The following is a 24663-nucleotide window of genomic DNA, read 5'->3' on the forward strand; positions in this document are numbered from 1 at the left end:
CAGTGCAACGGGGAGGGGAATCCGAATAGCACTACAACGGAAGCACATCACGTGCAATGACAAATATCATCCTTGATGAAACAGGTGACGGTAACATCTCCTCACTTTTCCATAGGAGTACTGTCTCGTTTACTCATCTTCCACTTGCTCACTTCGATATTAAGATGTGTGAGAAAACCAACCCAACCCAAGGGCAGCATTTCAGTCTCCTTCACAATGACTGTCCATCCCACATCACGCCGCTTTTCCATCCCGAAGTCCGGAAGATCTCCGTTACTTCGTAGTGCTTATTGTGCCAACTCCTCACCACCGCAACAGATAATGTGTAAAACGATGCCAAGGAAGAACCAACAGAGGTGTAGCGAAGTAAATTGACACACCCAAGCACAAACATATAGCAATTAGGATCAGCTGACGGTATGGCAAACCAAGGGACCATGGCTGCCACCAACACACGTCAACTCGTTACCAACCGTGACGATTCTTAGCGGACTCGAGCACCACGACAGGCGTACGCACTGTGTGGATCTTCGGCGGTATCGGCATGTGGTCGCAGACAATCTCCTTGCAGTCAGTGAGTGTGCATGGGACACCGATTATATCATCCAAGCGTATTGAGCCACACCGTTCCAGCAGTAACTTCCCAATGGCCTTTTGGGACGCCAGCTTCTTGAGGCCCTCCGCTGCAATAGGGATGGCGCAGAGTCTCAGAACGCAAGACCGGATGGCACTTTTGTCGGCACTGATTTTTTCGAGTAACTCGCAGTCACTCAAACTCAACTCCTCGAGAGTCTTTATGGCAAATACAGGATCAACGTGTGTCAAGTGCTTGGCGTTTCTCACACATAGCGACCGCAGTGCTTCACACCGCGAGAGGTCTTCAATTTCCTTATTCCCCACGAAGGGACCCTCGAGTATCAACTTGCTGAGCTCCGGCAGCGAGGCGATGGCAGCAAATTCGGAGACGCTGCGCAGCCCACAAATATACAATTCCCTCAGTTTCTTCGGCGATGCCAACTTCGATACGTTCAGCTCCCCACCACAGTACCAGAGTCGAAGGCACGTGAGATTCGTGGCCGACTCACAAATGGTTTCCAATGTGGTGGTGGAAGCAGACCCGCTACACAACCCGAGGGTCTCCAATGGAGATCTCCGCCCGGGGAACACCACCTCGGGTGAGTCATCCAAAAACAGCCTGCGTAGATTCCGCAGGGATGCGATGTCCTTAGAAGTCTTTTTACTGAGTGTCGAGCAGAATCGCAGGTCGACTTCGCTCAGGGATGTGCTGTACAGCTTTCCCACACATTCATCAGTCACCGCAGTAGCCCGCAATAGGAGCTTCTCCAGCGGTGGCGCACAGTCCACAGGGCCAACAATTCTTGCACGACTGCATAGGCTGAGGTCCAACACCTTCAGCGACCTCAGGTTGGTCAATGGGCTTATGTCAACAATTTCCTTGTTCCCGCTGAGGATCACCTCCTCGAGCGTAGTGAATGCTGATAGTGCCTTCACATCGGCATCCGTTACGCCGCTATTCGTCAGGCGCAACACACGAAGTAACGGCAGCTCGGTTCCCCACTCGAACGTAGAACGAACACCCACATTGTCAAGACATAACTCCACCAATTTCTTGCAGTTTTTCAGTGAGATCTTGCTATGCACCGCCGAGCAATCCCCAAGCCGCAGCACCTTTAACGACACACAATCATGAAAATACTCGACAAGTCCATTGCCAACGATAAGGGAGGTTCCGGTAATAACCAATCGTCTGAGAATTGGCCACGTCAGTGTGTCAGTGAAGGCATTCATGTTGGGACAGTTCTCAATGGTGATGCTATCGAGAAACAGGGCATTCCCTAAGAATTTGGCATCCTGTAACATCGAGATATTCTTCATTACAATCTCACGCAGTTTCTCAAGGGACTCCACACCTTTCTCCCATTCGTTATCCAGCCGTGTACCATGCAGGATAAGCGTTTGGAGGCAGGGGAATTTACCGATACACGACATGTTGGCTACAGCACCCGGCCCGATTTCCAACAGGTATAACCCTTGATTGTTGAGTAGCTCGAGGTCCAGGCGTCCACAACACCGTCGGAGGCGCAATTCTCCCACATCGCCCTTTAGTGATGAGAGTTCTTTCAGATTAAACCCCGGGTCGTCGACAACAATCACGTCTGCGGGGTCATCACATTCAAGTGGTGCGTTCTTATCGCAGTTTATAACTGCCTTCCACGTGACTGGTCGTCTCCGATATTCATCATACTCTTCCCGCAGCTTTTCGTGTTCCGCTGCCACCATATGGACATGATTGCGCAGTTCTGCGACCTCCTCCCGCAGCTTCTCCACATCTTCATTGGTTACCATTTGTTCCTCACCTTCAGAGCGGCTTCGCTTCGCCATCGCGCCTCCCCCTTTGCCTTTTGTATTTTTGGTGAGGGAAAGAGTGTGGATTGTGTAAAAAGGTGGAAAGGGCGATTTGAGTGACGTAAGAAAGGAAGGCTTGGGGAAGAAGTGGAGCTGCACACCCAGCGACTTTGGACAATACAAACGGGTGTAACACTGTGCTGAGAATGCTTTCACCTTCTCTCTGCTTAACTCTCCCCATGCATTTGGCCGTGAGCACCAGATATCCCTTCGGATGCTGAGAATGGCCTCTGAGGAACTGTGCACCACTTCTTGGCAAGCGTAGATTCCACCGGAAGTTATTTAGTGGTTGCGCAAAAATAGGATTGGCGAATGTTTCCGTAGATTGATGCTTTGTTCCCCAGATCTTTCTCTAGTATAAAGTATGTTGAGCACTTACAAATTCGTACGTTATGTCAAAACCTTCTCATATTTGGTAATTCAGGAGCTTTTTACAAAAAATCTCATTTACCAACACTGTTTTGCATTTTGCAGAGAAGGCAAATAACCGCAAAAAATTCTACGCAGACCACATGAGCTTTGGTGGGGCGTAATTTGTACATGTAAAACGTGTACATGGAGTTTACAGTTGTTAAACACATGCACTGGAAAGCCTCAAACAATAGGAGCAGCAGTAACAAGTAGACGTGCTTGTAATGATGGATGAAAAAGATGTGCTTGTAGCGGAGTGTTGCCGCCCAGTAAAGCAAGTACCGCCCAAAGATTAATGACCCCCCTTCCCCGAAGATACCGGTGTCGTTACCGCCAAGCGAACCAGTTAAAGCAAAAACAAAAAAAACACAAAAAAGCGAAGTAAGGCGTACATGCTTACGCTTGTAAAGGGATATAATACATAAAAAATGTAAAAAAGAAGTATGGTAAGTTAAAGGAGGCGGGGGGGGGGAGAGGGAAAGGAACAAAGGACTGGGTAAATCGTTGTCGTAACAGCTTCTTGTGGTAACTGAGGGCGGGATAACTCAAGAAAAGCAACCTTTTAAAAACTCATCGGGGTATCTCTGCATTACACTCCGACACTGCCGGGCCGTGTTCGCCGGAACTTTGGCTGCGACAGGCGCTCCGACAAGCAGCGCTGCGCCTCTACGGCTTTGGGCCCGTGCGGTATCTCTCGGATTAGGACATACGGCCTGCCTTGCTCGTCCAGCTTTACCTCCTCTAAAACCACTACGGAGGTTGACGATGTGTCCTCATTCCTTTTCCCCTCCTGTGATATTGTCCGCCTTATACTCCGGCGGCGCAGTAGAGGGGAATCTCCTGTATCCTGCCGCCCTGAACAGCTAAACGCTCGTGTTGGCTGCCACGTTGATTTTCTTCTCGCCGACGTGGACGAAAGCTCCCTTAGTAGCAGCCTTGTCACATCTGCCGTGCGACGGGTGCCACCGCATGAGCTTACGCTCATACTGCGCGCAGGATCCGTTCTTTTCGATGGCGTTGGACCCGTTCGATCCCGCCGCCGGTCGTGGGCAGCGCTGAAGTTGGAAGCATGTGGTGCCCGAACATTCCTAACCGGAGTATTGGACCCGGCGCTTGATGAGCTGCGAGGCCTAAACGCCCAGCGGAGGTCTACTACGGGAATGGCAACGCCGCCCACATTTCGCTCGGTGGTGGCTGCTGAGGGATCACTGCCTTCCGGCCCGGTCTTTCTAGAGGTTCCTGTCGGCGCGTCATCCATCCACGAGGCTGAGGTGGACAGAGAGCCGGGCACGCGACCACTAATACGCTCATCGCTCACGTGGAGCTTTTCAGCACATTGTCTACGCGAGCGTTGCGATTCTTCCTTACTAGGTGACCTGCAAGTTTCCCGTTGTGTCTCGAAAACTGACGGCTTGCACGGAGAAACGTTTGTGGAAAGTTTCTTGTCGGGGGGCACTGTGGAAGATATGCATCCATCTGCGTCGATGACCCTCGCTGGTGCCTTCAGGTTACGGTCTCGTTTCAAACCGTCAGCATCTGATGGGGCTGCAGCCATGCCGGCTGGTGTTCTGCGTCTCTCCGCGCTACTATGACCACTCTCAGCTGCACGGGTTCCCCTTCCCTTGCGTGTCGAGTCCCGTGTCTCATCTTTGGGCTCGGCAGATAGTCTCCGTTCTTGCATTTGGCTCGCCTTTCGCTGGCTCAGATTTTTATGCAGGTCAGCTGCACCGTCGCCGCGGGCGTGGCTACGTCTACGTGCCATATGGCTGCACCTGTGCGTGCAGGTTGAGCGGCAACAGCAACAACTGGGTGAGCGGTCGAATGTGTGTGACGCGCGACGTGGGCGGTCTGCCCGGCCCGAATCACTGGAGCGACACCGGTCGCTCGTGTAGTTGTCTCTGGTGCTCATTGAGCGCGAGGACCTCCTTCTTCCACCACTGACGTACCCCATCGAAGACGGAGGAGGAGCACCGGGCAACAGGAAGTCCAAACAACCTCTGCCGTGCCTCCACGGGGACCTCCTTTCTTCCCCTTCGTGCATGTATCCGGTGCAACGGCCGCCGTGGAGTGCTCGCCTGGTCGGCGTCCTCATGCAGGTTAAGCGAGAGGACTTGTGCCTACGCGATTCTTCCATCTCTTGCTTAAGCAGAAAGTACAACTTGTACACGTCTGTTGCACGGAATATAGAGGATGGCGAAGAGGAACGATCGTTATGGGAGGCACCACGGCTACGCCCATGCGCTTTAGTCCTACGTTGCCCCCTGTCGGTGTAACCGTGCGTGTGGCCTGGCTGATGCCCACCATGCTTGTCTGGTGAAGTTCCCCCCTTGTCACATTTATCTCCCGAATATGATTCCACGGATGCATCGCTGTCGGTGTCACTGTCTTCTTCCTCTTCCCTCTCGTCTTCGCTGCTGTCGGGTTGCGGTGGCCTCCGTTTCTTATTCTGCCCTACACGGCAATCAACCAATTTGGAAGCTGAAGGCTTACGCCGTGGCGAAGGTTTCTTCACCGGACTCGAAGTGTCCTTTTCCCTTTCCTTAGTACGACCGCGACTGTGACGATCGTTGGCTCCTACTGGTGTGGCTCTTTTGCCCGAGCTGGACGGACTGCGATTTGGTTCCCTGCAGTTCGTTGCCGTGCTCTTTACTTCCCGTAGGACCTCCTCACCTCGTTCGGACGCTATTTCACCGTGGTGGGAACGTGGGGGATGCGTGGACCGCTTATCCTCTCCCCGCGTGCCGCCGTGTTCTCGCTCATCTGTGGCATGTTTTCTATTCGGTTCGGGACTCTTGGCCTTCTGAATTTCTCGGATTACCCTTCCCGCCCCCGCTCTAGAGGTGTTGACAGTGGGTGACACATCATTACTTACTGTCTCTTTCTTTTGAAAAGAAGTTACACCACTTCCCGTTGTGGATGCCCCTGTGCCAACACCACTTTTAACCACGGGCTGGGGTGGTGTTGGAGTTTCTTTGGGGGTGACGGCAGGGGAGGGGATGCGTTCCTTAGTAGGCTGAGTTTCTTCGTGCTTCGTTTTCATTGGGGCGGTGCCCTTTACTGGCGCCGCATGATTTGCGAAAGGTGCGGGGGTTTCCAAACTTTTGGCCTCAGCTGGAGCTTCTTTGACAACAGGTTCAACATTATCAGCACGTCTCGGTGCCTGCGTTGCGCTACTTTCCTGATTTCGACCAGTCATACCGCGGCGATCGTCTGACTTTTTTACTTTCTCCGTGGTCGTCGGGATCTCTACTGTTGCCCGCTTCTTGGCCTTCGCGTCTACCTCCTCGGAGTCCGAATCTGAATCGGAGTTACGGGGGCGGGGCACCGGCATGGACATGATGGGTTTCAGCTGCGCGTTGCGGTTGCGCTGATTACCAATACCAACAGCACTGAGTCCGTCACTGCTGCTGCTGTCATCATCTAAAGCTCTTGTTGTAGATAAAGAGGCTGTCGCTCCCTCATCCTTCTGCCTCCTTTTGTTCGTTTGGTTTTTCTCGTGAGAGGCGGACTGGATCTCCCGGGAGGAAACGGGGTTGGATCTTCGTTTCCCACTGGAACAAGGTGTGTCGGCTGCCGGCAGTGTCCTGCTCTGCGTCATGTCAGCAGTATGACGCAAAGGCGATGCCCCACCCGTGCCACCGCTTCCACTTTGCATGACCCTTTGCCTAAAGGGTGTTGCATTAGCAGATTGAGAGTGTTTCGTAGGATCGACATAACTTGTTCCTGGTGTGGCGTTCGCCAGCATGTTTGAGCGGAACCGCTGCTCGGGGTCCGCTACAGGCTGTTGTAGCATCGTGTTGTGATTTCGTGCCGCCGGCGCTGATGCCTCTTCTTGTTGCTGCTGTTGCTCCGCATTCCCCTTTTTGTTTCCCTTCTTGAACACATTAAATATCCCCTTCACGGATCCCCATACTCCCTTTGAACTTGACTTCTTTGAAGCGGATGATTCTGTTGGAGCAGACTCCTGCTCCACTTTGTCTTCGGTGGTATTTGTGGTGGATGGGGGTGGTGCAACGGGACCGTGAGCAGCGGATCCCTGCTGGGGTTGTAAAGGCATAGTTTGACGCTGGTTGTTTATGTAAGGGTACAAATGCGTGTTCTGGTGCAGTGGAGGCTGCGAAGCAGGAATCATACCACCTGGGTGCATCAAAATGCCGCTCCTGGAAAGAGGTGCCGGAGCCCCCGGGTTGTAAGGTTGGACCTGAGACGGGTCCTGCCTGAAAGTCATTGGTCGCATTTGGGGTTGACAGAAGCGTGGGTCCATTCCCTCAGCAACTCTAAGTGGGGATTGCTGACTAACGAGCCTTGGGTCTCCTCGCGACAAGTGCCGGACGTTTGGGGCCATTCCCCCGGGACCAACTAACATATAATTCCCTGGCGGTGGTTGCCCTGGTGGTGCCTGACCAGCGGCCAACCCACCCCGCGGTTGCGCATTCGCTGTTCCATACCCGTGCTGCATCTGCACGGGCACACTTCCTGGGGGAGCGGAGCCCAACATGTCGGTAAGTGACAGCTCCTTATCCCTTTCCGCCTTCTTTTTTCCCATTAAGGAGGCGGCGGAAGAAACCGGAAGAAAATCGCCCTAAAAGGATTCCCGGCTCTTCCTAGCTCCTCGTATTCCTGGCTTGCACTTCGTATATATTTGTATAAATCTATATCTCTCAGTATAAACAATTATGTATATGTGTGTCTATCTATAGTTTACTTTCCTTCTCTGCCTCAGCCTTCCCCCTGGCTGCAGAAGGCTCGAAACAGGTTTACTTAATATATATGTTTGCAGTGAAGGGTAAAGTGGGAAGAGGGTTAATGTAGAAATGGAAAGGAGGGTGTTTGACTGAACGCCAAACTACTTTCCACGCACACCTCTAAGTAGCAGAGGAGGAGGGTGTGCAAAAACAAACACACACACACACGCAGAAAAAGGAAGCGGGAAATGGGCCGATACGGTCATTTTTTTTTTCAAAATTAACTTGCTTATTGCTTCTTAGTTTGTAACTAAAGAAGATGTCTGGGGCGGGGATGGCAACATATAGCCACTCGAATTGTGCAAAGGTTGGCGCGGGGGCGCCCTCTTACGCTATACACTTCATTTTTACCTCCTTCATTTTCTGAAGAATTCTGTGCGTAAGGTACAACAAATATCAACATTCAGTTTCTATCGAAACCAACTCAACGTATGCCTGAAAAAAAAAATATCTATGCGTTCTAACCCCCATACAAATGTCAAAACAAAAAAAAAACACACGTACGGGGCCATGTTTCTATGGCACATATATGATAGGAGAACAAAGAAAGCCATTGCTGTCTGCGTCACCCCATTCCACTCCCTCTTTTTCTCCACTCAGCAGCATGCCCTGTGGCGCGGGGGAATGATATCTGCTGCGTAAAGATTCTACATTCCTTTCCCTTTCCTCCCTTTCGGCGGCCGCATCAGCTGTTCGGTCGTCACACGTCGTGGAGTGTGTTTGCTCCCACCCTCACCAGACAATTGCCGTTTTGTAAGCGGCACCTGGACCGGCCATCTTGTACCATATCCCATCTCCCAATGGAGTACTACGTGATGTCTCGCCATATGCTTCCCCACTCTCTGACGCTTAAAACGGCGCCACGTATCGGCATGCGTGCGTCATGTGCCACACTTTGGACATTTGTTCGCGACCGCTCAAGCAGCACGCATAGATTTGGGGAATCTGAAGGCCGGACCACCGTGGGTCTCGGTAGGGTACGGGTGGTAATATTCACCGGGACCCACGCCATTGCCTGCTTCAAACTCAGCGAAGCGATCGGCAGAAGCGAATGTGAAGGCAAGTACGGTGGGTCTTGCGTCAACGGGGTGGTGATATTCACCGGGACCGGGTGCGTCCTCCTGGGCAGATTCCAGCGTCATAGAGCGTGGCCCCCTGCCGAAGGTAAATGCGGGGCCGGGTTTTAAGACGACTGGGCCACCTGTTAGATATGCCCCCGGTCCTGGAACATCTTCTGCTCTGCACTGCACCTCCCGCTCCGCTGCCCCAAACGGTACGGCCTTTTGGTTTAGTGTGGAAGGGATAACGTACGCTGCAGGCCCGGGTGTTGCGTTCACCCGCACTTCAAATACGGCTGTCGAATCAACGGTGGGCAATGGACCGAAGGAAACTGCACGAGTTGTTTCGGTAGGTCGTGGACAATAGGCACCGGGGCCAGGGACATCTTCCGTTTGGCGGCCATCGCCGTACGTTGGTTTCCCTTTCAGAGTGAAGGCGGGACCTGAATGGCATTGCTGCATGTATCGATCCGTGTCGTAACTTCCGGGCCCAGGTAAACCATCACTGTTCTCGGCAGCGCCCGATGGCTTCCCCTTCACCGTAAAAGCTGGTCCCGGTTTAAACTGTTCTGCGTAGCTGCTTACGTTGTAGCTTCCGGGACCGGGGACGTCGGCGTCGACCCCGTCGCTGGTCACTTGTTTTCCTTTGAGCGTGAAGGCAGGGCCCGACTGAAATTGTTCCGTATAGCGGCTAACGTCGTAGCTACCGGGGCCAGGTACATCGGCGCTACCTTCAACTTGGGATGCTTTTCCTTTCAAAGTAAAGGCTGGGCCCGCCTGACACAGTTCCATGTAGCGATTGATATCGTAACTGCCAGGTCCCGGAGCATCAATACCATTCTCGCCATTATACGTGGCCTTGCCCTTTAGGGTAAACGACGGCCCTGCGTGGTGTTGTTCGAGGTAACGATTCGGATCGTAGCTCCCCGGACCTGGAGCGTCAGCTTCGTTGTCGTTTTGCGCTGATTTTCCCTTCAAAGTAAATGAAACCCCCGACTGACACTGCTTCAAATATCGATTCACATCGTAGCTTCCCGGCCCAGGAACGTCGCCATCGGCACTGTTACTGTTAAACGCATCCCTCCCTCGGAGAGTGAAGGCAGGACCCGCTTGACACCGCTCCAAGTACTGACTGGCATCATAGCTTCCAGGACCAGGGATATCAGGCCCCTTCTGCCCAGTGTCGCTTGGTTTCCCCCTTAACGTGAATGAAGGACCTGCCTGAGACTGTTCCATACAGCGATTGATATCATAACTGCCAGGTCCCGGAGCATCAATACCATTCTCGCCATTATACGTGGCCTTGCCCTTTAGGGTAAACGACGGCCCTGCGTGGTGTTGTTCGAGGTAACGATTCGGATCGTAGCTCCCCGGACCTGGAACGTCAGCTTCGCTGTCATTGCCATTACACGCACCTTTTCCTCGAAGTGTGAACGCGGGTCCTGACTGAAACTGCTCCAAGTATCGGTTCGCATCATAACTACCGGGGCCGGGAATGCCAGCACTGTTTTCGTCAACGCAGGTTGGTTTTCCCTTCAACGAGAAGGCGGGGCCCATTTGGCACCTTTCCAAGTAGCTACTCGCGTCATAGCTTCCGGGACCGGGGACGTCAGCATCATGTCCGCCGACGGGGGCTGCTTTCCCTCTCAATGAGACCGACGGGCCGGCTTGGCATTGTTCGAGATAGCGATTTGGGTCGTAGCTTCCCGGACCAGGAACATCACCATTGCCACTGCTGCCGTTAAATGTACTTTTCCCTCGAAGAGTAAACGCACGACCCGCCCTACTTTCATCTATGTAGCGACTTGCATCGTAGCTCCCAGGACCAGGAAGGTCACCACCGTTTTCATTCTGTCCTGGTTTACTTTTAAGAGTGAATGCGGGCCCAGCTTGATATGCGTTCAGGTAACGGTTCGTATCGTAGCTACCGGGCCCCGGTACATCGGCATCTACCGTGGGGGCTTTCATGCGCTCTTCAGCACCAAAGGAATAGGTGTTGCCCGCTGTGGTGTTCCAGGTAGAGGGGATATCATAATCACCAGGTCCAGGACGCGATGAAGCATCATTCAGCTCTGCCGGCGAATGGCGCGGTGCCTGTGGGAACGACACACCATCCTTCGTACCTCTGGCCTCTGCGGGACTGTACGACGCCGGACCTGGACTCTCTCCCACTGCGCCACCGCTGAGCCCAGGGAAGCGCTCGCTCGTGAAACGCATCGCTACGCCACCGTCCACAATACTCCCAAGCCCTCCACTGCTGACCTCGTAGTGACCTGGTCCTGGCTGTTCTCTGAGATCGTTATTGTTGGCACCAACCCCTGTGGCAACACGGGGCGCTCGACCAATAAAGGGCCCTGAGGTCCGTTGCGCCGATTGAATGCTGTATGCACCGGGCCCAGGTCCTTCGGTTTGGGCAGCTTGGCCATCTGGGAACCGCGCAGCCTTGACAAATGAAGTGGCCCCGCTCCCACCATCGACCGCAGGAAATGCGGGCTGCACCGAGTACGTGCCAGGGCCTGGAAGTTCGGCTTTTTGCATATCAACCGCCATGCGATCCTGGGCAGCAGCCCGTCCGATGGAATACGCTATCCCCTCACGGTTTTCCACCCTTAGGTCGTAAGAACCTGGCCCTGGGGCATCTTCAATGCCACCCGTGTTTGCTACGTCCCTTTGTGCGGTGCCAAAAATAACGGAAGGTGTATCCGTCGGCAGCGCAGGGTTGTAGTGTCCAGGTCCCGGATGGTTTTGTCCACTGAGGTTGTTCAAACCTCCGCTTGTTTGGCGCGGCCCAATACCAAAGAGAGCTGCTGTTGCCGTTAGTGAGGGTTCTTGTGGGCTATATGTTCCTGGTCCGGGCCCATCCGTTCCTAGAGTGAGCGAAGCGTTTCTTCCTCCCATGGGGAAAGAGTATGCTTGGGAAGAGTCCCATTGCGGATGGTGGGGCATGTACTGCCCGGGTCCAGGGGCTTCGTCCTCCCCTCTCTCGGTTGCAAAGCGAGGACTTATGGGAAAGGCGGAAACAACGGCTCGGCGATGAGATAAATCTTCCCCAGTGTAGTCGTACTGCCCAGGCCCAGGGACGTCGCTTCCCTCAAGACTGGGCGCCTCCCGGGTAGCTGTGGGGAAGCGATAGACAGGTGCCGTCGGTGACGTTGTACGCGACGCCCCAACATTATACGTTCCTGGTCCCGGCCCTTCCTCATGGTTCAAAGAACCCAAGGCACGTGGTTCGACACCGAACCGTGTGCCTGTAGCTGTGAGTGTGGGGATGGTGACATCGTAGGCTCCGGGGCCGGGTGTGGTTCCATCGTTCTCGGTAGCATCCTGTGGCATGCGAGGTTCCACTCCAAAAGAGTAGGCTGCTCCACCTACCTTGGTGCTTAGGTCCTCCGGATGATATTGGCCAGGCCCGGGAAGAAGTGCGTGTTCTCGTTCCTTCAGATCGAGGACACGTGGCCCCCTGCTGAACACAGGAACACCAGCAGCCGCTGTGAGGGTTCCACGATCTTCTATTGAATAGTATCCAGGTCCCGGAGTGACGTCGTTGTCACCACCTGCAGCAGCCCCCGCAACATTGTCGAACCGGGGTGCTGTTGTGAAGGAGACCGGACCGACTGGTGACGCGCCTCCAGTGGTCGGGTCTAACGAATACGCTCCGGGTCCCGGGATGCTCCAACTGTCTTCATGAGACTGTAGACGAGGTGCCATGCCAATTATGGCGGAGCGCGCACAAGAGGCCTTGCTATCGTGGGGATTGTAGTGACCCGGACCAACCGCCAACTCGCCGTGCCGCTCCTCCTGTATTCGTCCATCCGCGGCGCTACCGAACGTGGTGTGAAAGGTGTGCGGGACGGGAAGGATAACTTCGTATGATCCTGGACCGACACCGGGTCGCATAAGCGCTTCACGCTCTTCTGGTGATGTCGGGTGTTGCGGCGACGAACCAAAGACTACACCTGGGATCGTGCGTCCATGTGGGTCTTTTGGAGCATACGCCCCAGGACCAGGGACAGCCTCTGCGGGATCAGCCCGCTGGGACGGTTTGCCACAAGATATGCCGAAGTTCACGACATTAGTTGGGGTTGGGCTCTGCCGAGTGTCATATGCTCCAGGACCCGGTACCTCATTAAGTGTATCGGCAGCAAACCTGGGACCGGCGCTCCACACTGCCCCCGATGCAGGACCTTTAGGCACTTGGGGATCGTATGAACCTGGTCCAATCCCGTCGTTGCCATCGTGGTTCCCCACGGAGTGGTCGATGGTTAAAAGGCGTGGCTCTGTGCCAAACACTGCCGCCCCCCTGTACTCCGGAGGTCTCTCTATTGTGTAGGCCCCTGGTCCTGGGACATCTTGACGATCTTTTTCCCCACCGCTAGTCTGAAACCTTGCAGCTTCACCAATCACAACGGCCCGGGTGTTCGGCATCGGATCTTGTGGATCGTATTCTCCGGGTCCGGGAACTGACACACTGGGCTCTGGGCCGTCAAGTTTCTGACCGATTGAAAAAGACGGGCTATTCTTCGGCATGGCGATCTCGTACGCACCCGGGCCTGGTTTTTTTGCAGCTTCATCCTCGTTGAATGGTAATTCTCGTGGGGCACTTCCGAAGACAGCGGCACGGCCCCTCGTTCCCACATCCCCACAATCAGCATCGTAGTGTCCTGGTCCGGGGGTGGCCACCACACCGGCAGCCCCTTCAGCACCCGGTTCGCTACTCTCCGCAAATCGCGGTGCGGCGGCATTTAATAGAGGCGACACGACCCGTGGCTCCTGTACAGTGGTAAGTGCTGTGTAAGTGCCTGGCCCCGGCACATCAGCACAGCAGTCGAAGCCAAGCGTTGATACTCGTTGTGCGGTACCCATGATGGCAGACCGCACGGGACTGGTCTGTCTCTCTGTCTCGTAAGTTCCCGGTCCGGGGAGCGTCTCAGCAACTTTCGTCCCTTCGTGCAGCACACGCGGCGCTGTAGGGAATAAGGGCGCAGAGGAATGCGAATGTTTTAGCTCATATGTGGAAACACTGTACTCACCAGGTCCTGGGGTAGGATGGGGCTCGAGAGGTGCCGAGGGCGACTCCGACACAAGCCACCGTGGACCGGTAGACATTTGTGGCAATTCGTAGTGGCCGGGACCAGGCGTTGTATCCACCCGCTCTGCTGGTCGGCGTCCCATAAGGTAGGCTGGACCACTTTCCCTCCTGACGGGTTCATATGCCCCAGGTCCAGGTACTTCATGAGGGGAAGTGCGCTCCTTGCTCCACGGAGATCCACCACGTCTTACGTTCGTTATCACGGCACTGCGACCACTGACGGCTGTGCACCTGTCGCTTGGCACAGAAGCGGTATCGTACGTGCCTGGACCTGGTACGTTCGCTGGTTCAGAAGGTGGTGAAGAAGTGAGTGGCACTCGTCCATAACGTAGTAACTTCGCACGACCAAATGAGAAAGCAGGAGGGCTCCTCCGCCGCGCGTCGGAGAGTGTCGCGGCTTCTGGGTGATATTCGCCAGGTCCTGGTATGAGCACCGCCTCCTTTGTGGGAAGTATAGAAAGCTGACGACGACTACTCGATAGGGTGCGGGCACTTTTCTTTGATGAGGTTTCTGTCATACTCTTTTCCTTGACGTCGTACGCTCCGGGCCCGGGAAAATTATTGACAGCATGCAACTTTCGTTCTGCCCGTCCAATTAGCACCCCCCCAGTGGCCGTTTTCCCGGGGGACAATGCAGACATACCTAATTCACCAGACACATCGTACGCCCCAGGACCCGGTGACACCCCCGCCGAGGCACCATCAACTCGTTTTGTTGGTTTCAAGTATGAAGGCACGCTGCCATGTACGTCTGAGTCTCCCACTGCCCGCTGACCGCTTCGGACTTCCTCCTCACTTCTGCCGCGCCTTCGTTGACTGGAGCGGTGCTTCGGATGTGTATTAGTGTCAGATGTGTCTACAGCGAAAATAGTGCACCGAGGTGAAATTCCGAATACGGCACCCCGATTGGAGAGCCGTCCTACAAGCCGCGGCGACACCACCGAGGGAGATTTCTGAAAACTATCATGTGCCTTTGTCGCACCGCTTTTTTTGTTGCTATTTTTCTTTGTGCTGCTGCCGCAAGGTTGAGCAGCCTCACTGCCGGAGTTGCTGCGGCTGCTGGTGTGATCGTCATTGTCCCCCTCTGTACACACTGTTCTCAGTGACTGACAAGGGCAGTCGGACGCGTGAGCCGCGGGATTCTTCGGTGCGTCGATATCAGGCATTTGCTTCCAATAACACTGACAGAGTATTTCCATTTGTCTCTTGAGTAGCTCATTCTTCTCCGCCTTCTGTTCCACCACCTCAACCCCCGTGTGATGTGGACCGCTTGTGTGACTTTTCTTACTATGCCCAGCTTCAGCACCCCGTCCGCGGTAGCAGTCCCCACTGTCGTTATTGCTGTCATCCGCAATGAAGTACGATCCGGGCCCTGGTGACGTATCTTTTCGTATCGGTTCAGACATCCCCTTCCGACCACTTCCGAATGTAGATGGGGGGAAGCGATGCTGTGAACTTCTAGTGACCGTAGCAGCATTAACCACCCGACCAGTCGGAGTGCTATAAGGTATCTTCACTTTCTCCGCTGATGCCTCATGAGGCCGACGGCACTTTGTAGCAGCCAACTGGGAGTTGTGACGACGAACGTGCTGGCATCCGGAAGACGCCTTGGGGCCCATGGACGTGCACTCGTGAGCACACGAGCACCCACATTGAGATGCGCAAGTCTCTGCAGCTTCGTCAGGCTCCTTCGTCTCCGTTGCTGGAAGTGCGCATCTTGTCTCTGGTTTTGGTGGTGCCGCTGATGCGCAAGAGGACGCAGCCTGCGTACCTCGCTGCTTGAAGTGGTGAGCTGCCCCGCGCGTGGGAGCCCCTTTTCTGGCTGCAGCCGCTTCCTTCTCCATTATCATATCGACGGAGGCCAAAATACTCGCGTACATAACATCTACTTGCGCTTGGACATCGTTCACATCGACATCATTCTCCTTCACTAGCGACAACTTACTGTACGTATCCATACAAATGTCCCTGCGTGATAGTGTGAATTATTGAAAAAGATAAAGGCAACAATGTAGCAATCAGTGGTTTTAGGGGAAACGGTACTTGCACGCGCAGCGACGCACGGAAGGTGGTGGGGACAAACAAACAAGTGCCGCCCCTACAATAATAGTAATAATAACGATAATAATAGCGGTAATATAGGGGGTAATAACAGATTCCAAGGAAACGTACGCTCAAAATTCAGAAGGTGCTTTGGTCTGCAAGCAGTAACTCACCGTGGATTAATACACACGGTTTCATACTAGCAACTCAAGAAAAGCACCTGCACTTGCACATGCATGAAAAATAGAAATAAAAAAAAATTAAAGTAATTTGAGAAAATAAGCAACCGTAACCGTAAATAATGAAACTACTGCACCGTCTCAAATAATTCATTCGTACCGAACCCTCCTAAGAGAAAAAAAAAACGTACGACGCAAACACATCCCTCTCAGAACCATTCCTTCCCTGCGTTAATCCGCGTCGTTTCCCCTCCTTTTCCCCACGTCTGCTTGCTTCACAGTCCGTATATACGGGACTTGCGCGGGGCGTCTATCACGAAGGAAAAATCAACTCTTCGTGACTCTCCAGGCTTAAGAACAACTTCGATGTTCACCTCTCCTTCCGTCTCGAAGCCCCGTCTCTTTTCCTCGTCGTCAACTGCGTAATTTGCAGGCTCAATGAGCTGCACGACGAGCTCTTCGTCATCCGACTTGGGTATGTGTTCCCGCAACGTTAGCGTCACAGTCTCCATCGGCTTTTTGTTTGTGAGCGTAGTGGTGTAGGAGTACGTGACGCGACTCCTTCCGTTGGATCCGGGGAGACTGAATCCGAGAAATTTATCAGCATCATCGTGCTTTTTGGTGAGGAAATCCCTGCGAACCTCGATGCTGGGGTCCACGCCAAAGTAAATTCTCAGCTTCTCCCCGGGTGGGGTGCGTTCAAGCATGGAATTGGCGACAAAATCACCATCGAGCTGCACAGATGCTTTACCGGCAAGTATCAGTAACGCACCCTCACTGTCGTTTGTCCCTTCGTTCGTGCACGTTGCCGTAGCATAAGCAGCTTCCGATACACCGGGTACAGTAACATAATTCACCTCCGCCTCCCAGCGGCGGGTGGCGATGGGGACTCGAAGCTCCGTCTGTGCGTCCACGGCAGATCGAGTCAAGGCCCGGATTGAGTAGCGACCCGGCAATGTGAAGTTCATCACACCTCCGGGTCCATCTTCGTTGCCAGCCACATTCCAAGGTTCATCCGGTAGCTCTTGCTCGTCATCGCTACTGTCGCTGCTTTCACCCGAAGCGTCACCGAAGGGCCCAGCGGGTTTGCCCTCCTTAGCATTACCAGTACTGGAGGTGCCACACGAATTTACTCCGGAGACTTCTAGCCGCCATGGCTTAAGTTTGGCCCCCCTTCCGGCATGACGCCGTGGTGCCGCTGAAGAAAGTGTAAGGGCCACATCATCGAAGTCCTCCACGCCGCCAGAGACAACAGCATTGTACTGAAGTGTTACCTCACGTTTTTGGCTGTCTAGGGCAACTTCATACTCACACCGCCAGGAGGCATCGTGCGAAATATACAACACAAACACCGTCGACTCTAATATCCTTTCCATTGTTCTCACCACAATACAGCAAAAGCGATGACGACCCGCGGAAGCCGATGACTCTCTCGTACTTGTTGCCTCCACGTCTGGTATATCTAACCACCGCAGAGCAGTGTTGCGTTCTCCCTCAACTTCAAAGATACGGCGGTTCATTAGTTCGATTTGACGTTCAATATCCATCTCCTCCTTCTCCAGCTGCGTGTCCTCACTCTGCAGCCGCCGCTTCTCTTTGAGGTACTGTCGTGTCCGTTCCTCCACGCCGTCAATCTGCATCTTCCAAAAATCTGTCACCAGGGCGTCAGCGAGTTCATCGGTGAGGGGGCCGCACGCGCGGTCGAATAAATTCGTGGCTATATCTACCCCGTGGTTCAGTTCCTCCTGCTGAAGTTTGTTCACAGCCCGTTTCCTTACCACCCGCTCTAACTTCGCCTCCATGGTACGGAGATCCTTTTTCACATTCAGCGCATCCTCGGCAACACCTTCGTGGCTGCCGTCCGTGGCGGGATCCTCTTCAATGTTCTCGAAGAACACCCCACAGACGAGAACGCGCTCGCTAGTGTACGCATCGAAGCGAACCTGCACCGAGTCTTGATCAAATGACGGGGGCATAGCGAAGTAAATGTGCACCTCCCTTCCCTCCACTTCTTCTTCTTCCAAGTCTTCCTTGTTTTTTTCATTAACCAGGCGCCGTTGTGGTTCTACAACTCCACTGGGGTAACTTCCTGCATCTGTTTCCACCTTGACACTACTATTACTACTGTCCCTGGTATTGGCAGTGACGTCACGAACACTCATTTGGTCCACAACGTCCGTGGAGGCAACCGGGGTATTCGCTGGCGTGCGGGGAGAAGTGTTTATGGTGTCGTCGAATGGCAGCTTTATCTTCGCGTAGCGCCGTACATGTGCCTGTCCCTTGTACATCGTGACTGCGTCCACCTTGGAGGCCGTGCGAATAATATCCGCACTCCAGTTGCCATTACCACTTGGCAGGGATGACATTTGTATGGAATGACGACACGGGATAATATCAAAAATAACGGACGATATTACGCGTATATGTTTGTTTGCATCCTAATAGCGTTTTCCGTTTATTAACGGGTTTGCAAACGGTGACCGGTAAGTGGTGGGGAAAGGAGAAATGCAAAAGAAAAAAGAAGCGATTGTGGTAAAAAACTCACACACACCAAATGTATACACAAACGTATATATACGCGGTGTGTGTGTGTGGGGAATGCACAGGGAAGTTCTTGTATATTTTTCGGTTACAGGGAATCACTACGGGTCCTGCGCCGGATCTTCGCCTTGCATATCTCCCCTTTCTTTCTTTCTCCCTCTCTTGATATGCACATGCTACCGATATCACTGACTGAATCAAGTGAGAGCTCCCCCCAATCCCGGGAAGATTTCCTCCCTTTTGTGGGTAACGCGTTCACGCATCATCCTAACCTCAAGCCTTCCAACACGGTTATATTTGCAGGCAGTATGATCTCCATCGGTTCCTCACAAGCCGTGATCTGCATTATTCTCCCGTTCACACACCTCCTCGCTTTTGCCACAAAGACTGCTGTTTCGTTACTGCATTCAATAGTTACCGCCTCACGACATCATTCCAATAACCAACACCTTACCGTCCAATTGCGGTTGCTGCCCTTTCGAACCTCTTCGTGTATGTGGAGGCGCATGAACACTTCCCCCCCCCCCCAACAACAACAGAACAACAAAGACAGCACACATGTACACGTTTGTGTCTCACGCACGTGCGCTCTCCACCACATCACATATTTGCCAAGTTATGCATACAAGTTTGTATTCGCGCTTGCGGCAAGACATACAGGCCAGGCGGGCAAGGGGGAGGGGAGCTACAGTACTGTGTGATTTTACGCTACGAAAACATGGAATTGGCTGACCATTAACTTGCAAAAACAGAGAAAAAACGATTGCAACCGAACGCATAAGGCGCAAGAGACCGAGCATGCTGCAGACGGCATAAAAATAAATCATATCCAGTACACTAGGCAAAAAAGACATACAATACACGAACCAATTCACTGACTGCCACAATGACACTTTCACTCCAATGTACACCCAGAAACGTAATTCTCCCTTTCCATTCGTTCTTCCCCTATCTAGCTCCCTATTTGTTTTTCTATGAAAATGTTCATGTATGAGTTTTTTCTATCGTTATCGCAATTGTGCATAGAACGACCGTGCAGCAACATAACTTTGCTATTGTTCGTGAGAGGCAGGCACCGCCGAAGTTACGACTTCACCGCCCCTCGACGCAGTTCCCCTTAGAGCCGTCTCTGCAGGAGTTTCATATAGCGATTTCTTCTCTAACCGTACGAGTAACTGACTGCTCTTCACACCAGTTAGAAGTTCTAACAACCACAGCTCCGAAGGTGTGGACCGACAAGCGGAGCATGAGGGCCGCATTTTGGTCGAAAGGTCAGCGAGGACTTCTCGCAACTCTTCATCGTTCATCACTTCACTGGGGAACTGCTGTCCGGCGAGGTAGAAGTGCTTCTTGAAGTGCTCCCATGAAAAATTCTCTTCCGAACTACAGGGCAACTTGGGTGGATTGTTTAAGTGATTAAACGCGTTATCTAAAGTCTTGAGACTGTTCATAAACTCCGGAATGTTTTTTGGTGGGGGCAGCCGCGGGGGTGTCGCCGACCGCGAACCACAGGTCGCACGCTCCTCGTCAGCCATTTTTTTCACTGGAGTGCGGTTACCGGTTTCCGATCCATCGCCTTCCGCGTGTTGTTGCTGTTGTACAGGAGTGTGTTTCAGTGACCTTTGCTGGGAGGTTTGATCTAATTGATATTGCTGTAGTTGCTGCATGGGGGCTGCTTGCTGCCTTGCTCCACCGCTAGTGCCCTTACTGGAGGAGTTATTACGCACCCTTCCAATGTTTTGTTGCCCTCTTTTTGTATTCTTTAAATACTCTCGCCGCTTCTCTGCTAGCTGCACGTAGGAGCCACCACCAGATCGAACGACATTGCTTTCTTTGTTCACCTGACTCGCGCCATCCGTGTCTTTCTTTGGCCCAATCGACCACTTTGGTCGAGGCTTTCTTCGGCCCACCGGTGGTGCCTGCCCACTTCCATTGCCACCTTTGCTATCGCCTGGTTCACCGTCTCTCCGGCAGTTGCATTGTTTATTACCGGTGCAATTGCAGTATGGACACAGTGATATGGATTGAGGGGAGAAAGCACCGGAAGGGTCAGTGTTCGCATCCTCCGTTTGTCCTGCGCCGGCCGCCCGCCATGTCTGATCCCTTTCGTCGTGCATTTCACTTTCGCTCGCTGGCTTCTGTCGTTCTTTGAGTGTTTCATCAGTTACATCATCTCCGACAAGAGTGTCAGACACATCCCGTCGAGCATCTCCCGAGTTTTTCCCTTCGTCATACGCGGCCTGTGCTGACGGTTGGGGAAGCACGCCTGTCGCGAATGAGTCCTGCTCCTCGTTGGGGATTGTGGAGAAGCAATCTGTTTCCGTATCATCCACGCCACCATCGTCATTTCCCTTTAAACCAATATCCCTTTCGGACCGCAAGGACCCCCTTTCTTGGGCTCGGGTGGTTGCACCCCGCTCGGCAATTTTGTTTACGGTGACTTTGCCAATATTCTTTTCCGCTTCCTTTGTAATTCCATCTGGTTTCATCCCATCATGTTTGGAACGCGATACCTTCGGTTCACCTTTGCGATCTTTCCCGTTGCTGTTGGCTGTGGTGCCTTCGTTATCTGAGTGTTCACCTCCGCATTTCCGCCCCTGGGGGGTTGTTTCATCGTGTTCGTGTTTCAGCGAACAGCCGGCTTTGCCATTCTTCCCCCTTTCTCCTTCTGCTACCGCTGCATTCAAGGCAACGGCTCTCTCTGCCTTTCCACTGGCTGCGATGGGGGCGCCACCGCCCGCAGTCCTTAGTTCTTTTGAATTATTCTTTCCCACGACATTGCGGGTGCCGCAACATGAAAACAAGCCCTTTATACGTTTGAAAAATCCTCCTTTTTTCTTTTCTTTGGCCGTCTGCTTCACTTGCTTAGCTTCCGGAGCCGCACGGGCGGCTGAGGGATGCACCGGAATAGCAGGTTGGTCACAGACTTGCTCGGGATTCACCGCTCCTGCTTCTTCTGGTTGTGGAAACGATGCATCGCATTTCTTTTCTCTTTTAAGCTGCGCATCCGCCCCTTTTTCTGCTGGTGCCGATGCAGGTCCTTCCACGCTTGCCTTGGGGGGCGGGCTCGTACTAGCAGTCATTGCATTATTACCGTTACTGTGAACCTGTTGTTCAGCATTATTGTTTCCACTCCTGTTACTATTGGCAACGCTAAGGCTATTGTTTCCCCTTTCAATATCCCTGTGCTTGGCATTGCCTGAGGGAATGGGGAGGAAGCGGGGAGACCGGGCGGGGTTCAGCGCGTTTACCTTATCGGCTATCATGGAGTGGTTATGCGGACGAGAGATCCCAGCCAAATCGGTATCGCTTTCCGTCTCATATTCCCTACCATCACCTCTTTTCAGTTCCCCAGAACTCTCCCTCTTAAGATCCTTCACAACCTTCACCTCCTGGCCCCTGAGGCGTTCTCCTGTTCCTTCGGGGTCATCAACATCGGTCATTTGCTCCACCGTTTCAGCTGTCACCCAACTCATACTTTGCTCTTCATTTTGATCACTGGCTGGTATTTCTAGACCGACGTTTCGCTGCAGCATCAGTCGCACATCTTGTTGCATCTCTTCGCTGGTCGCATCGCCTGAGCTACTCGAACGAGGGACAGATAGAGCCGATACACAGGGCCTATACAGAGCACCTCCAGCTGCCATCACGTCGTCGCTAGTGTTGCATGCTACCGCATTCGTATTGGCCGCTGGGTTAGGGACCTCGCGAAGGCTGTGACATTCTTCCTCCTCGGCTGCTTCATTCCCCTCAGTGTCCACCTCAAAGAATATAGACGAACTGGTGCTCATTCGAAGAGATGAGTGACGGGTTTAGAGACTAAGGGCACAGCAAGTTTTCAGGCCACAAATCCCTTCTCTTCGCCTACACTGCGAAATGATTTATTGAGGGGTCTTGCGACTGCACTCCACCTACACAGATAGCCCTGTGACTTCCTCCTTATATATATATATATATGTATTTTAGTACGCGTGCGTGTCGTATTACTCTGCTGCTGTCTTCCTCTCTTCTTCGTGTAGTTGATGATTAAAACTACTATGTTCCTGTTGCCGTTGGCCCTACAGGGTCGTTACTTGCTTAAGCCCCTAGTTACTCGCTCACTTCCTACTTCTGGTGCCCTCCTCACTTTTCTGTTTCTCTTTCTAGGGACTCGCACCGTACCGCTTATGACAAAAAAAAACAAAACAAAACAATCCCAAGGGAATCGAGGAAATAAACGTACAGGAGAGTAGGTAGTATGTGTGCGTCATTGGAAATGAAGCTACAAACGTGTGATCACAAATATTTCACCAAAAGCGGCTGTGGTGATTGGAGAGGACTTTTGCTGCGTATAAAATGTTTGCACGTCTGATTATGGTCACGACGTAGTAGTCACGGAAAACGATGTTAATTGCCACCCCCGTAGGCTTTACTCCCCCATGCAACAGGGGCGCGGGTGTCGTGCCGGTGACTCGTAACAAACTTGACACGCGGATTCAGTCGATATACGTGCGACTAGTAAGGCTTATGCGGGAGATGGTTCACTATGCAATTTATACCACTGTACTGATGCATGTATTACCGCGGTTACTATTCTTCAGCTCCGCGTAGTCGCCTTTGCGGCCGCACTCAGTCAGTAGCAAAGATATGCAGGTAACACACTCTCCGCATGTGGGTTTGAAATCCCGCTTTTCCCTTTGCAAGATCCAACCATCAGAAGCGATTCCATCGGACGAGACTTCCCGTGCTAAATCTCGGGCTCCGCACGGGCGGTTTCCCCTGCTCATCTGCTTTCTTATACCCCACACTGATAATAACGGGCACGGTGTAGCGCTCCGGCAAGCCCACAACCTCCCTAACTTTCGCTTCATCGAAACCTTCAAGAATTGCCGTATCCAATCCAGCAGCTGTGGCGGCGTAAATAAATGTTGTGGCGGGGATCATTGCCTGCTTCCACGCGTAACCTTGCATTGTTGTGGGCACTGACAGCAATGGCGTCCCGGTGGCGTTGCTATACCAGGAGGAGATGCATGACTTTGCCTTTGCCATTGACCCAAACGGACCCCCGTGGAGATGATAGTACACCAACCGCAAATATGCAGCACCGTAGAGTGGATGATAGTAACCACTGTTGAGACCTAGTTCCAGTGCTGCAGGGGCCCTCCACTCGGGCTCCATGTCACCAGCAAACACTACAGTGACAGGGGCTTCACGGGGTTGCGGCTGGTCGAGCGCTGCATGCGATAAAGCACCCCGTTGCGATGTCTCATGTACGACAATGGCAACCCATGGCTGCAGGTTGAAAGCGGTGGGTGCCCGCGTAGTGGCCTCCAGCAGGCGCGCGATAAGAGTGTGGTCGACGGGACGTGAGCTGTCGAACCGCTTGCTGGAGTGACGTCTTTCCACAACACGTATAAATGCATCAAGTGACTTGCGCGATGCCTTTGAATAATATGTGGGTGGGATCCTATCTGGTTCCCTCGGCACCTCCTGTGCGGTGGCGGCGATGCTGGACCTCAGGAAAGTGAAAAACCGGGATATGCCCGAGCCCCACGTCTCGTAGGGTGAGGTGCTATTCTGTGAATTAGTGGCAGACAAGGCGGCACCTGCATTCCACTTCCAGTATGAACGGAGGGATTTTATGACGCCCTGCCAACGGCAGCGGCTCACGTTCATCTCGAGAGGGGACAAAGCCTCTCTCCTATGCTACCTCCTTTTTCCTTCCTTTTAGTGGTTCTATTCTTTCTTGATGATTATCGTAGAGCGTACAAAGCAGCAAGAGCGGGGGTAAGAAGGAAAGGTCCAACGGGTCGCATCGCAACTTCAGCTGCTGATATATGAATCCCGTGTAACACACCAGCACGCTTGAAATAATGGAAAATGCGCAGGGGAACGGAAGTGTCCGATAACAAGCAACGTTATCGCTATAATCAAAGTACGAATGAAGGGGTGAGACGGCAAAAAGGATACACAGGGATAGCGACACGTGATTCCCCCCCAAAAAAAAAGAAAAGGGAAAACACCGAAAATATCGTAACATCTACCTTTGGCTCCTTATTAATCCCTTTTCTCTTTTTGTACACTGCGTACTTTCACCTCGGTGCAATTTTTGCGCTCACCCCTGTACACTGTTGTCCCTTCCTCAAAAACAGCAAAAGAGAAACAACGCGTCAATAAATGCCCCCACGTTT

The 24663-nt window shown here is 53.0% G+C and overlaps 6 protein-coding genes across 6 annotated transcripts, besides 3 other annotated features; all 6 read right to left on the reverse strand.

The window, feature by feature from the left end:
- Positions 1-24663: part of a sequence feature (sequence corresponds to BAC RPCI93-21H15) that runs on past both edges of the window.
- On the reverse strand, positions 466-2403 carry Tb927.7.7180 (leucine-rich repeat protein (LRRP), putative; the record flags this gene model as incomplete). Its single annotated transcript, XM_841245.1, has 1 exon — positions 466-2403. One exon carries the CDS (start codon positions 2401-2403, stop codon positions 466-468), a length of 1938 nt encoding a protein of 645 aa, XP_846338.1.
- Positions 3428-7384, reverse strand: Tb927.7.7190 (hypothetical protein, conserved; the record flags this gene model as incomplete). Its single annotated transcript, XM_841246.1, has 1 exon — positions 3428-7384. The coding sequence occupies one exon, from the start codon at positions 7382-7384 to the stop codon at positions 3428-3430; it is 3957 nt and encodes a 1318-aa protein (XP_846339.1).
- Tb927.7.7200 (hypothetical protein, conserved) lies at positions 8501-15688 on the reverse strand (the record flags this gene model as incomplete). Its single annotated transcript, XM_841247.1, has 1 exon — positions 8501-15688. The coding sequence occupies one exon, from the start codon at positions 15686-15688 to the stop codon at positions 8501-8503; it is 7188 nt and encodes a 2395-aa protein (XP_846340.1).
- Positions 15833-15860: a microsatellite.
- On the reverse strand, positions 16228-18318 carry Tb927.7.7210 (hypothetical protein, conserved; the record flags this gene model as incomplete). The annotated part of the gene is made up of 1 exon (XM_841248.1): positions 16228-18318. The coding sequence occupies one exon, from the start codon at positions 18316-18318 to the stop codon at positions 16228-16230; it is 2091 nt and encodes a 696-aa protein (XP_846341.1).
- Tb927.7.7220 (hypothetical protein, conserved) lies at positions 19546-22284 on the reverse strand (the record flags this gene model as incomplete). The annotated part of the gene is made up of 1 exon (XM_841249.1): positions 19546-22284. The coding sequence occupies one exon, from the start codon at positions 22282-22284 to the stop codon at positions 19546-19548; it is 2739 nt and encodes a 912-aa protein (XP_846342.1).
- Positions 22663-22686: a microsatellite.
- Positions 23186-24148, reverse strand: Tb927.7.7230 (nitroreductase, putative; the record flags this gene model as incomplete). The annotated part of the gene is made up of 1 exon (XM_841250.1): positions 23186-24148. The coding sequence occupies one exon, from the start codon at positions 24146-24148 to the stop codon at positions 23186-23188; it is 963 nt and encodes a 320-aa protein (XP_846343.1).

This window comes from Trypanosoma brucei, chromosome 7, assembly GCF_000002445.2.
Source record: "Trypanosoma brucei brucei TREU927 chromosome 7, complete sequence".
NCBI lineage: Eukaryota > Euglenozoa > Kinetoplastea > Trypanosomatida > Trypanosomatidae > Trypanosoma > Trypanosoma brucei.